Source organism: Ammospiza nelsoni, chromosome 1 (genome assembly GCF_027579445.1).
Source record: "Ammospiza nelsoni isolate bAmmNel1 chromosome 1, bAmmNel1.pri, whole genome shotgun sequence".
Lineage (NCBI taxonomy): Eukaryota > Metazoa > Chordata > Aves > Passeriformes > Passerellidae > Ammospiza > Ammospiza nelsoni.
In genome coordinates, this window is record NC_080633.1 from 23,479,692 (window position 1) to 23,493,441 (window position 13,750).

Genomic DNA, 13,750 nt, shown 5'->3' on the forward strand with positions numbered 1-13,750 from the left:
AGGGTTAGGAAGTTGGTGTGGGCCAGGGGCTGTTCCCTGTTCCCATCTCCTGTGTTGGAGGATGGAAGAGGGAGGTGCTGCAGCAGTGCTACAGGACAGGGATGGTGTCTCAGCCAAACAGTCTCAAACTCATTTAAATTTCTGGTGTAGATGTAGTCTTCAAGGGTTTGAGTACTTGAAGGAGGGCAATTTGCAAAGGAGAATTAATTTTGAATTCCTCCCCCTCTTTTACCAAAACAAAACTGTATTATTTAGTGTTTCTTCAATCTGTGGTATCCACAACCCAAGGGAAGCAGAGTTGTCAGTGTTTTCACCATTCTTTAAACAAAATTACATTAGGCTGAAAAGTTGAAGTGACTTATTATGTGTGCAGGGGAGGCAAGGTGAGCTCTGCTGAAAGGTGGAACCATTTAATGTAGGACTCCAATGCTTCAGACAATGATGGGTATTAAAATTACATTTTCTACTCATGTTCAGGAGGGAATCCAGAAAACAGCACATATCTTCCTCTTTACACAAACTGTGCTCTTCTAAAGCAAATAGGAGGGAGAAGAGGGGACAGGATGGAGGGGAGGGAGCTGTAATTTTTCTCAAGATGTTTGGCATTCAAAATTCCAAAGTCTAGCTCATGTATTTGGTATAACTCTGGTTATAATTGAACTTCAGCAAAAACTCCAATTGCTGCAAATATGACAGTGCTTGACAATTTTCTTGTCAATATGGATGCTTGCCTTTATATCTTTAGCTAACATAGTTTGAATAATTTTAGCACTGAATCTCTACTAAAAATGGTACATGTCTTATATATCACAATACAGTGTTAGTCACATTAGAGTTTAAATTAAATATAAAGAAAACTCTTTCAGAGAAAGAATGAATTAGACTTTTCAAAATATTAATTATGGTGATGTTTAAATATTTGCATTTAAGCTAATCACATTTGGCTTTAAATAGAGAAGAACATTAATCAAGGAATGCATATTAGCCATCATGTTTTGATTAGCAACATAAAAAATGCCTTGAAGTCAAACTGCATTTTAAGTTCTTTGGTTTAGACTAGAAGCTGATTATCAATACTGTTAAAAAGAAGCTAAAAATCAAAATGTAGTCTGCCTCTAATTCGTTCTGTAGCTTTTCTTGTCTATCCTAGGTCCTTTTAAAGCAAACATGGCAAAGGTATAACAGTTCATGTGTTTTTCTGACTGATAAAAGTGGAAAAAACCCTCATCTTGTTTTATGTCACTTAAAATGCAAGTGCTTATTTTTTTCAATTCTCACAGCAGCCCAGTATTGCTGCAGTGGTCTGCTAATAAGCTCACTAGTGAGTTCTGCTGAAACTGGCTTCTGTTTGAACCTGCCCTTGATGCAGGGCTGTCAGATGGAGCCTGTTTATCAGGCAGATAATGATGTTTGCACTGCAAATCCACTGAACATGTGGGTTGTGAACACAAGTGAGTATGCACATATAACAGGGATGCTGTAGGGTGGTTGTCTAAAGGAAGAGAGAAAGAAAAGAGAGAGAAATAGGAGGAGAGAAAAGGAAGAAAGAGGAAGAGAAGAAAGAAAGAGAAAGAAGGAAGGAAAGAAAAAGAAAAGAATGAAAGAAAAAGGGCGGAAGGAAGGAATTCTTTTTCTAAGACCACTTAGTACTGCTGAGTGCAATGGATGATCTTTCTGTCCAGGCTTTTTTTTTTCCCCCCTAGACATTCAAACTGGCCAGAATTTGGAAGCTGTTGTTTTAAAAACACAATTTTTTTGATGCATCAAGTTGGTCAAATTAACAAGCCCAAAAAATTCCCTCCCTCTCTTCCTCAGGTTGCTCATTTCTGCTTCCATTTTGCAGTTGTAACTCCAGCAGCCTCTTGGTGCTAGTTTGTGGGGCACAGTCCCAAAAACTTCCTTGGCAAAGGAGGCATTGAGTGAGCTGTGCTGCAAGGGCTGAGGCAAAGAGCAGCTCAGGTCCTTGTGCTGCCAGAAGAAGGTTTGTGCAGCTGCCCCACTCACCAGGTCTGAGCAGGGTGTGTGCAGTGCCCAGCAGAACAGTGACCCTTGCTTCTGAGCTGGTTCTGAGGCTGTGGGAGGCACATGTCAGCCTTGTTCTCTTGGACATCCTGAGAGTAAAAATTATGCTACGTCTTTCCAGTAACAAATAGGAATACTCTGTGTTAGCTCTTATTTATGTAGTCCTATACAGGCATCTCTTTACACTGCATTTAGTTGTGGACATGCCACTTCTAAGAAGCAAATAGTAAACACTCTAGGGTGCTGTGCAATTTAAACTAAACTAAAAATCTCTTCCTTCTTTTGTTTCACATAAGCAAAAATTCACCTTTTCCTAGGTGAAATACAGCACCCTTCTCATCCCTAGGTGAAAAGCCAGCTCTGTAACAGTGAGACATAGCTGGTAGTGAGGATGATAACTGCATCTTTGGGATAAAAATGCAGTGAATCAAATTTTGTTTCCTGAATTTGTTCCCAAAAGATTGGCAAATATTGAAGTGTTTGCATACAGGAAATTAAAATCACAATTTTTACTTTAAATTTCAGTTGTGCTTACTGTGTTGTCCTTCCAGAGTTTTCATTTAAAAGCCCACATTTAATAATAATGTATAAAAATTTGAACTCTCGTATATATATTCCTACAATTTGAAGTGTAAAAATTCAAAATACATCTGAGATCAAATCCTGATCTGTAAACATACATTTTTTAATTTTCATACAGTTTCTTTAATGTCAGCCTGATGAGAGTGAGCAGCTGCCTCAGCACGAGGGTGCACCTTGTGTTCCTGAGAATGGTGTGCACATGCTGGAGGATGGCTGTGTGGGTGGGTGACCATGGGAGTGTCTGCATGAAATTTTCACATGTGCATGTTTGCTTTCCAGTTCTGAGGGAGAGGTATTTTTTGCTACACATAGTTTCCTCCACAAGGTTGGACTGAGATTGTGATTGTCAGCGTTGTCTCTCAGTATGTCAGGCAAAGATTTCTTTTGTGGGGGAGCATTCATGGTAATTCTGCAGAATTCCCAGTCTCATATACAGACTTATATTACTGTTCTTTATGAACATATCAGTCGTAGCTTCTGAAAAAAGAAATATCAAAGCTATATGCTTGAAAGTATCATAGAATGTAATTTTGTGCAGTTGGTCACAGTCAGGTACGTATAGCTTTAGATTTGGTTTTATTGCATCCATGGAGCAGTAAAGGACTGAGGCATTCAAACAGGTGTGTGAGAGTTGTTCACTCTGAAAAGTGACTCAGAAGCAAACTTGGGGATGTAATTGTGAGACTGAATTCTGGTTCTGTGAAAAATCAGCAAAAGCAAGAGACACTAAGATAAAAATTTTGAAGTTAAGTTACCTCTTTTTTGCTTGGGGTGGCAAGTTTGGTGGTTTTAGGTATATAATTTTGTGGTTTTATAGTTTCATGAAAAACTGCACCATAATGGAGCAGCTCAAGGACAAGATTATTGTAGCTTCTCTGTTCTGGCAACTCTGAAACCAAAATCAGCTGGTTTCACTGCTTTTTTATTCTCTAATGGATGAATTCAGAAGAATACTGTGAGCTGGCACATACATGGAGCTGGACTTAATTAACACAATAGTCCCATCTAATTATCTTGTCCCTGAAAGTTAGTAAGACTGGTTGGAGCCATGACCACAAAATTATGTAGAAAAATGTGAGCTGTTCTTTTATCAATGCGTGGTTCTTTTCTGCATAAAGCATGTGAAGAAAGCAGCCTCTAATCTGCTTGAGTAGAGAGGAAAGGGTTGATACCAATAGTTAGGAGAAGCAGGGTTTGCAGTCACAGCATATTCAATGGAGTTTGAAAGGAAGGACTATGGAATAAACCTTTGCCTCTCCACAGACAGGGTTTTGCCCTCTCCATGTCTTCCCCACCAGAATTCTCTCTTCCTGCCTGATAAATATGTAAGGTACTTACTTTAAAAGGTGTTTGGACTGGAACTGTAGAGAGCAAAGGAAGATCCCTTTGAGAAGTTTGTTTTGCTCATGTGTGTCCCTTATAGCATTTCCATCACTGCTTCCAGTGTATCATTTTTTCAGTAACAATTCATCTGGCATAGCAATAGTTTTCCAGGTTTTTTTGCAGAGCTGGACCAGATCTTTGGGCATAAAAGCCTTAAGGCAATTTGGCCAAGTGGTTAACTCTGGGGCTTTCCTCCCACAGTAAAAATAGCTTAAATTAATTAAAATAAATACCAGATCACTCTGGTCAAGAAAATGTGTTGTGTATGATACTTCTCAAATGTTGTAAGTGGATGCAGCTCTGTTGAAGTCAGTGTTGCTGTGCCAGTTTGAACCAGCTCAGTATCTGACCAAAACATATTGCAGAATGACAGATAAAATCAAAATCTGTTTCTCTCTAGGTCCAGGTTACCTTTTCAGCACTGCTTCAAGTCAGTTCAATTCTCTTTCCACACAGATTTTTCTGCAGCAAAACAGATTAATGTGCAAATTTGCAGTTTATTAGCTGAACTCCCATGTGTATCTCAGACATGTTATTACACAGCACTGTCCAGCTGCATTTTATTTTTCAGTCCCTTGTCATAAATGAATTGACAGTGTTATGGTTGGACAATTTACTTAATACAGAAGGTCTTTATTTTTTCCCCAATTTTTATACGTATCTATTTCCATATATTTATTTAATTCCTATTTGCAAACTAAAATTGAAGGGTTATAGTCCTGTAGCTTCCAGTTTCCAGTACACTTGTCACACATATCTAAAACGGAGTGATTTCATTTCTTTAACTGCATCAGTATGGTTAAAGCAACAAATCCTGTAAATGTGGTCTGCAGACACAGTTTTCAGGTCTGCTAATTATCAGTAACTTCCAGTAGTGAATTCAATAAGATCTGAAGCAACTGCATTTGTTTTTTTACTTAAAGGGGCAAAAAACCTAAAAAATAGGTATAACAAAGAAAATCAAGGCATCCACATTGATGCTAGGAATTTGCTTCTGCCTTGGTTTTGGCATCTTTAGAACTGACTGTATATGAAGTGTACATGACAACTTTAGAAATGATACAAGCAAGTATACAAATACAGGAATTTGAACACAACTCCTTTGAAGTTACATTTACAGCTGTTTTTCACAGCAAGATGCATGCATACCTGTGTGTATATATATATATAAAATACTATTGCAGCTGTACAGTGGGTCTGTTAAGTGTCAGGCCCATGGGTGGAGAGGAAGCAAATTTTTTTTTCCTTAGATTCTATGGAGTATTTTGTGAGTTTAGAACTTCTACACAGCAACTAATGCAATCACATTAGGGTAGTTGGCCAGGGTGAGTACCAGTCTACATGGCAGGATTTCTGTGCCACTGGTCTCCATGGAAAATGTTGCTCTGTTCTCCAGTAGAAGTTTGATGGGGTCTCTGGTGTCGAGATGACCCCGAGGTGTTAGAAAGTCTTTTTCCCAGCCCTGAGATTGAAGAAGACAACAGAATTCCTTGGCTCTCATTCTCAAGGCTGTTTATTTGCTCTTCTCTAATACATTGTCTTTCTCCAACCTGCTGAGATCTGTCCAGCGTGTCGGTTCGTGCCGCACTGACTGCCTTGGGGTGGTGTTAGCTTTTTATACTAAAAACTGTGTGTACATTATTTGCAATAATTTTCCAGTACCTATCACCTATGTTAGACAGTTTATCTCTAAACCAATCCAAAAGTGCCAACATCACAGCAGAAGATGGAGGACAACAAGAAGAAAGAGAAAGACAGAACATGCCCAAATGCCTCTATCTTGCCTCCTGAACCTCCATTCTAAAACCCCCAAAATTCTATTTTTTCACCCTGTGATAAATTCACTAACATTCTACTCAAACTCCTGTGGCTTGGGCATCTTCACACAAAGTTGGTAGTTTTTTCCAAGGGCTAAAATCAAAGGCACAGGTGTCTTTGTGCCGAGGTCTCCAAGCCCTCTGTCAGGGTTCTGAGTCCTCCAGGGCAGTCAGAGGAATTTCCTGGGTTCTGACAGAACTCATCTTTTGCTGCCTGAGGGGCACTTAACTCCTGTTGAAGAGGCTAATGAAGGACAGACCCTTCATTTCTGCACCAGCTTACAGAGCATCTTCCTTTTTCAGCTAGAGTCCCAGTGCAGATCAAGCATCTTCTTAGATATGAGAGGAAAAATCCTTCTAGCTGAACTGAAGAACTTAATGTTGGAGTAAATAAACTGTCATTGTTACTTCCGCTCATTATTTATATGTGTTCTTTAGAAAATGGACTCTTATGTGTCCACCACATTCTGTGTGCCCCTGTGTGTCACAGAGACCCACACTTACTCTTACTCATCCTGAGAAGCATAAAAATATGACAGTGAGGCTTCTTTGTCATGAAAAGAAAAAACTAGATTTCAGGCTTCTATTTTCCCATAGCATAATTGTGAAACTTTCCATTTCTGGTGATGCCACAGTAAATGAGCTTTAGGTTGTGCTGGTTTGGTTTGATTTGGTTTAACAAGTTGGGGGCTTTTTTGGTTTTGGTGTTTTGTTTTGGCATATTTTTTTTCCTCTGTTTGTATGGCAATTGTTCATAGGTTAGTTTTCTTTCCTTGTCTTAGGACTTGAGCTGCAGAAGATGCATAGAAATTATGAAATTATGAAAATTGACAGTAAATAAATATTTTTTAAATATAAACCCTGGGTTTAGTGAATAATTGAATATACCCCTTTTTCTTACAGAACGGTTTACACAGTACGGCCCTAAAAACCTTAGACAAGCATGGAATAAGTAAGTATTTTTTTTAATTGCACTTTTGACTCTTCAATGGTATATTGAAGTTATCATATCTAACTCAGAAGGGCTCTATTCTTTTCAAATAATCCATATTTGAATTGCCAGTTTCTTGTAAATAGGAAGGAACTGCATAGGATAATATTTTCTTCTTGGGGCTGTTGGCAAGTGTATTGAGCTCATGGAGAAATATTGTGTTATTGCTTTGGGCCATCAGTTTTGAATCTTGTTTTCTCTGTTCATCTATAAAATCAGGAAACTTTTAAATAATGTGTTTCTAATCCACTTTTGAGTGTTGTTCCCACATGATCATTCCCTGTTGCCAGGTGCATCTGGCTATTCCTGTGACCATACTGTTGTAATCTTAATTATGAATGGAAAAACCTACTGTAAATTCACCACACTTTCTTTTATTTCCCCTTTCAATTTTTCCTTAATTTGCTCACATTTCCATCATATGGACGTTGGTATAAAGATATCATGCTCAAAGTCCAGAAAGTTGCCTCATGAGCGTTCAGATTGAATAACACACTAGCAGCATTATTCTAAATAATCATCTGTGTGAAGTTTGCTAAAAGATTTCTCAGCACATGTAGAATCTTTGTAGACAGGATATTTGGACTGCACTCTCTTGAGCAATTAATAGCTTTTATAGTTTGAAGAAAGCATACAGAGTTTGAATTGGATGATTTCAGCTATGTCAGCAACTCGTCTTGCCAGAAAAACTGTTTGAATTTTTCTCCACTCTGTTTTGACCAGAAGATTTGAGCAAGGCTGAGCCTTTGCTGTACCACCATTTCTCTTTTCTTTCTGGTACTAATTCAAAATTTTATTTTTGCTACTACCTGGCTGTCTTGTTGGAAATTTACCAGAGAGTTCAAGAGATTAATCAGGAGGAGACTGTAACATCTCCAAGTTCACCACTGAAACTGAAGATACAAAATGTTTTGGTGAAGAAGCTTCCTTATTGTAAAGGAAAAAAAAAGTTATTAATAGAGTAGAAATCAAATTTCTTTATCAATATTCTTATTTATTAGCAATGAAATGTGTCTACAACTGCATAATCCATACTGTGGTCACTTTTCCAAAATGTGATTAAGTTTATATTCACTTTGCCATTCTATTAATTTTTTCTCTTTCTGCTCCTTCCCAAACCCATTTGTTCCAGGGTTTTCATTTTAAAAACCAACCAACAAACAAATAGAACAAAATCACAACAAACAAACAAAAACCCACAAAAAAAACCCCACCCCACCTTTTGAAATTGTGGTTGACAATTGAAGGAGGAAGAATCTCTTAATATAGCAGGATTGTTGTTATAAAACTTTTGTTATTAGTTGTTGAATGTAATACCATCAATGTTTGTCCTTTGAGTCAAAACCTGTACTTGTGTGGTGCCAGGCATCTTCCATGGCCCTGTGCTCACGTTGCAGAACTCCTGGGTCCTCCTTGGTTAGCAGGAACTTCCCAGTTCCTGCAATGAGAAATAAAACTGGCACTGAAACCAACTCAGGCCTCCACAAAGGCATTAAGGGTCACTAGCCTGCATTGATTGACTTTCAGTATTCTATAGAAAAGTTCCTGGCTTATCCAGTTCAATCTAGGACCCTAATTTGGTGGCTTTCATGGATGAGGCCATCTCCTGTTTACTGCAGAGGGAACAACAGAAAGATTAACTCATATTTAGCTTTTGTAAATATCTCAGATAATTTTGCCAGTTGTGATCCTTGCAGACATCTTAAAATGTTTGACTGTACCTCAATCTTACTGCTTGGAATACAATTCAATTTCCTGAAAGTCACAGCTTTCCTTTTAAAAATTAAATCACTATAATGGCCTGTATCCCATCCTTTTACAATCGCAAAAATTGCAAGTTGATTTTTTTCTTTAAAAGTAGCTAGTGAAATTCAAAAGCTTGGAAGAAGCAATTATATTACAACATAGGCAATTAGATCTGGATTGGGAAAGAAGGACAAGGAAACTAATATTGATTTCAATGTGTTTGCTTGGAGGCATATATTTGCCTAAGTAAAGTGAATAGATACTGGCATGCCATTCCATCCATCCTGCAGGCCTGGACTGAAGTCTTTTTTCTGTATTTTAACAGCAGTTAGACTATCAAAATACAGCAGTTATGTATTAATAAGTACAATAATTGGTTTGAATTTGAAAAGTTGCTGTCTTATATTTCCTTCAAGACTACTGCATGAAATTTCTCTATTCAAAAATACCACAAAAAAGAACAAAACCCAGTTTGCTTGAAACAGCTTCAGTGTCTAAGATTTCATAATTGACACAAGTTCTGATCACATCACAGGCTGATTCAAATAAGACCAGAGCTTTTTAAATTCTATGAAACCTCTTCAAAAATATTTATACATTTTCAATGCTCTATACATAAAGGATTTGCAATTTTTCAGCTTAAATGAAGGGATTGAAAGCAATGACAATACATACAGTTCAGTGCTTCATATGGGTATTTCTACTATCATAGGAAATATTCAATGCCTCAAAATTATGTATCATTTACATTTGAAATGTGAAGGGCTTTCTCTTTTTCCAGTGTAAATCTTTATCTGTGTGCTGTATTAGAGGGCTGCTTGCTTGCACAGCTGTAGTTAAGGATGTATAAACATTTCTATTAGAGACATCAAATTCCCAGGGGTTTGTAATCCAACTGTAAAACTTAACACAGGGATACACTGATTCATTCCAGAAATTTTCTTTCTTTCTTATCACGTTTCAAAAAGCAGCAGTCTCCAGTCTTAAGTTAAAAAACCTTTTCAACTTCCTGATTTAATTTGTGGAAGATTTTTGGTGACACAAAATATGTCACGTACTTACTTATATTAAAGGCAATGAACATGAGACCTAAAATGGGGATAAAAGCATACAGACTTTTGTTTTTAAATATGCATTGGTTTTGGTACAGATTTCCTCTCAAGATTGCAGTAGCTTTGAAAGATACACCTCAAAGAGCAGTGTTTATGGTCTTGTAAGGATTTACATGTATGATTAAACTTCTACTGATGCAAACTCCCACTGCTGCATTTTATAGGGGAGGAACTGCAATGCAAAAAAAATTAAAGAATTTTCACATAGAAACTGTACAGCAGTGACATTGAACTTCATGCTCCTGGATTGGAAGAGAACAGCTTTAACTTTCTAAACACAATGAAGTTTCACTATCTCCTGTTCCATCTTGCAGGCACAGGCTGATCCTTGTTCTTGTTTAAAAATATGGTTTGAGGTCATGGCACGTAAGGGTGGGAATATGGGTTTAGAAGCCTTCAAAGAGGCTTTTACCTCAAAATGTACATTTTAATTCAATTTATGTAAGGGGAGTTTAGTAGGAGGAAGAATAACACTCTTCCAGTATCTGTAAAACCAGCTTCATGTCTGTAAGGCCAAAGGAAGAGAGGCAAAAACCTCCAACCCCAAACCTTCCCAAAAGTAACACAAAGTAGTTTGAGGGCAAAATAATTGCACCTGACCAACATCAGCTTCCACAAGATGATTTTAAAGGCAGAGCAGGATGATGGAAAGATATTGGATACAAGTCAATTGAGGTTTAATTCCTGGTTTAACTGGAAATTATTCAAAAGCCCAGAATTTAACAGCAATGACAAAGTGAAACCTAGCAGGATCATTATATGTTAGATCCCTTAAATTCTTAAAATAGAATTGGTTAATATTAGAGGCTACTTTGGGAAGTGTTTGAGACAAATAAAATAACTTTTACTTACAGTAAAATAACTTTTACTTACAGTAAATTAAGTTCTTTGGAGGCTTTAGCACTGACTTTCTTTACTGGTTGTCAAACTACTTAAAGAATGTAGAGAATTTATTAGATAAGCATTACCACAAAATGTATAGATTCCATCTTATAAAGTTAAGAAACAAAATTTGCATTGATGTTTGCTTCTATCTAGTACGAAGCTTCACCTCTATAGCATGACATAACATACTGTGGAATGTAATTATTAAATACTGGCCTAAAGAGAACTAAGATGTGGTAATCTGATCTTCCTATAGACCTCACAATTATATTTCCACTTTTTTTCCTGAACTTTTCTGTTCAATTATCTCTACACAATAAAAACCAAGAACAGCTCTGCCTCCAGAATGCAATGCAACCTCCTTCAATTTGCAAAAGCTTCTCCACAATAATAAACCCTTACAGAAGAATAACAAAAGAGAACTAATTATCCTTGTGTATATTTGGTAGGATATGAAAAGCTTTTTCAGATCCTTCTGCCATAATGGGCTGTATTGTGAGAAATTAGGTTGGAAAGAAAAGGTGCAGTTGAAAAAAAATTCTGCTCTGCATAAATAGGACTAGTACTTTGTAATTCCCCAACATGGCTTATTTATTATATAAATAACACTTTATTCTCACAACCAGTCCCACTGCTGAGGAGTCCTTCCTTTAACAAGATGGCCTCTGTACTTGAGGCCTCCCTTTCTGAGGCCAGGGTGTTTAAAAGTTGCATTCCAGGATGGACTGCCCTATTTTGGGAATGTTATTCAGTGAAAACTTCCTGAAGAAAGCAAAGGGAGTGAATAGAGACAAGCCCATGTAGCTTGAGTCTGTGTCTTGTTTCAAGCATTGCTTCAAGAAATTGGTTAAAGCTGAGACTTGGGAAGCTTTTTTGGCTTGGGATTCTGTTGTTTGGGTTTTTAAGAAAATCTTTGCCTTAGCTGAGTTTTGATTAAAGAAAGAGCGCTCTCCTAATTGTCACTTTTATCTCTTTGCCTCCTGTCCCTTCACCCGCTCATTGTAACATAGCCCGTAGCACCACTGAAGGAATACTCAAGCTCTCCAGCACAATAGAAACAAAAAGCTTTAGTGTTGTGGTTGTGGAAACCTTTCTGAAGGATAAACCCAAGAAGCAGTAAGGATGTCAGGCAGTACCGAGAGAGGTGTGCTCGGGTCCTGGGGCCAGGAGGAGCCACGGATCACGCTGGGGCAGCAGGGGTGGGTCCTGGAGACAAGATGAAAATATTTTTTGAAGTATTTTTAAAAAGGCGTATAAACCTGCCTCTGCCTCCTGAAGGTCTGCAGCGATGCTCTTGCGCTGGAAACAAAAAGCATTTTGTATTTTCGGGTTTTTTTTCTCTATTTCCCATGAAACAGGCGGTTGCCCGAGGGGGTGTGGGGAGTCATGTCGCGACATGCCCCGCGATAGAGGCGCGGCCCCCCGCCCCTCCTCCCGCCGCTGCAGTGCCGCTGTCCGCCAGGGGGCGCCCGCAGCCCAGCAGCGCCGCCTGTTGTTTATTTCTCTGCTTAGCGGGGTTTATTGATTAATTCATTATCATTTAAACGGTAAAATTAATTTTTATAAATTATAAATTAATTTCGGGGTGGTGGAGGCTGCTTGTTTTTACATCAGCGCCTCTTCCTGCGCCCATCAGCGCTGTTTTGTGTGCGCGGAGCTCCGCGCTGTGCTGAGCCCCCCGCGCCGCGGGGATTGTCAACTCGCGGTGCGGAATTACGGGATGCTGATTGAAGCCAAGGCTGAGAAACATCTCCGCGGTTCCTCCACTTATCCTTTCGCCAAGCTGAAAAATCCTTCCTGATTTATATTCCAATCTTTCTTTCAAATTGGAGCAACCGTAAAGTGCTATAATGTTATACCTTTTCAAACCTAGGGGGAAGACTATTCCTAACAGACCTCATTGATACCATGTTTATCCTGACAGTCAATTTATTCTTGCTTTATTCTAAATTCCCCCTCTTTTGTGTTGCTAAGCTTTAGGTTTTGTGTTACATCCTCTTGTCCCAGTTAAAAATACTAATAAACCTCCTAAACTGGACCACAAAAGATTTTGTCATTTTTGTTTCACAGCACTAATAACTCAATGCTGCTGCTTTACTAAAATTACATTGTTACTGCTCTGTACCCTTTCCCATCCATGATAGCAGTGGAAATACAGCCCCAATGTACATGGATGTTCCTTGTGTTCTGCAACATTTAATCCAGTATCTGGCATTGGACTAGAGTTTGTTTGCATTGTTAATTCTGGACCTATCTATATTTGGGGTTATTTTTCTGTGGAAATAATTGTTTGTAGTGTTCTACGCTCTGTCTTATTTTTAGATTTTCTGCCCACATGTCTCAATACTGTTAGTTTCTTTGTACTAATGTCTTTGTCTTTTGTGGTTATTTCAGCATTTAGCATCATCTAGGAGTTGATTCAGTATGCAGGGTATCCCTTAGTCCAGGTCATTAATAAAGATGTTAAATAAAACTGTGACTAACGCTAATCCCTCTGGCACACAGCTGGACACTTCCCTTCCAACTCAGCACATTGCCACTCATCATTACCCTTTGCTTATGGTCTGCCAGCCAGTTTTCAGTGCTTGAGATAGTGTATCACATCCCAGGTCTTCAGAGTTTGTCCACAGAGCAAGATTTTTTAATAGAAATTGCATCAAACATTATCTTTTGTTGTTTTGTTCCACCAATTATTAAGTCCACTTTAAAAAATAATTTATGTGATGCTTTTTTCATTAGTCACCTCTTCTTTTGATTGCCATTTTGTCTTATTTCTTCTGAAATCTAAGTTTGTGTCCATATTGTCTTATGTTTCTGTTGTCTGTACTTTCCTTCTATATTGTGTGTCAGTGTCCAACAAATATTTGCCAAACTTCTTTTATGTGAAAACCAGAAAGGAAGTATGGGCATATATTTGTATTTTTTAAGTCTAGTACCATACTTTAGAATGCAGAGCAAAATTAGATAATGTTACAGTAGCATATCTACAGTAATAAGCCTGTGAAGAGAAATGAGGAGAGAGAACTGGCTATTCTTGTGCAGAATTCCTGGAAAGACTTTTAAAGGATGCCTTACATTTGTTTGCTATCCTCACTAATTCCTTAAGAATTCCTTTGGATATTGAGACATATATCAGATAGACATGTTTATTTGGTGTTTCCAGGTATGACTTTTTTCCGATGTATGTTCTTCATTAGTGTTTTTGAGTACTT

General features: G+C 38.0%; 1 protein-coding gene across 6 annotated transcripts in view; it reads left to right on the plus strand.

The window, feature by feature from the left end:
• The window catches only part of CDK14 (cyclin dependent kinase 14), a 326,690-nt gene that overhangs the window by 215,535 nt on the left and 97,405 nt on the right, over positions 1-13,750 (plus strand). For all 6 annotated transcript variants that reach the window (XM_059469292.1, XM_059469252.1, XM_059469276.1 and 3 more), the window contains one exon: positions 6,708-6,756. In XM_059469292.1, coding sequence (XP_059325275.1) covers positions 6,708-6,756 — 49 coding nt within the window. The remainder of the gene's footprint in view (positions 1-6,707; positions 6,757-13,750) is intronic.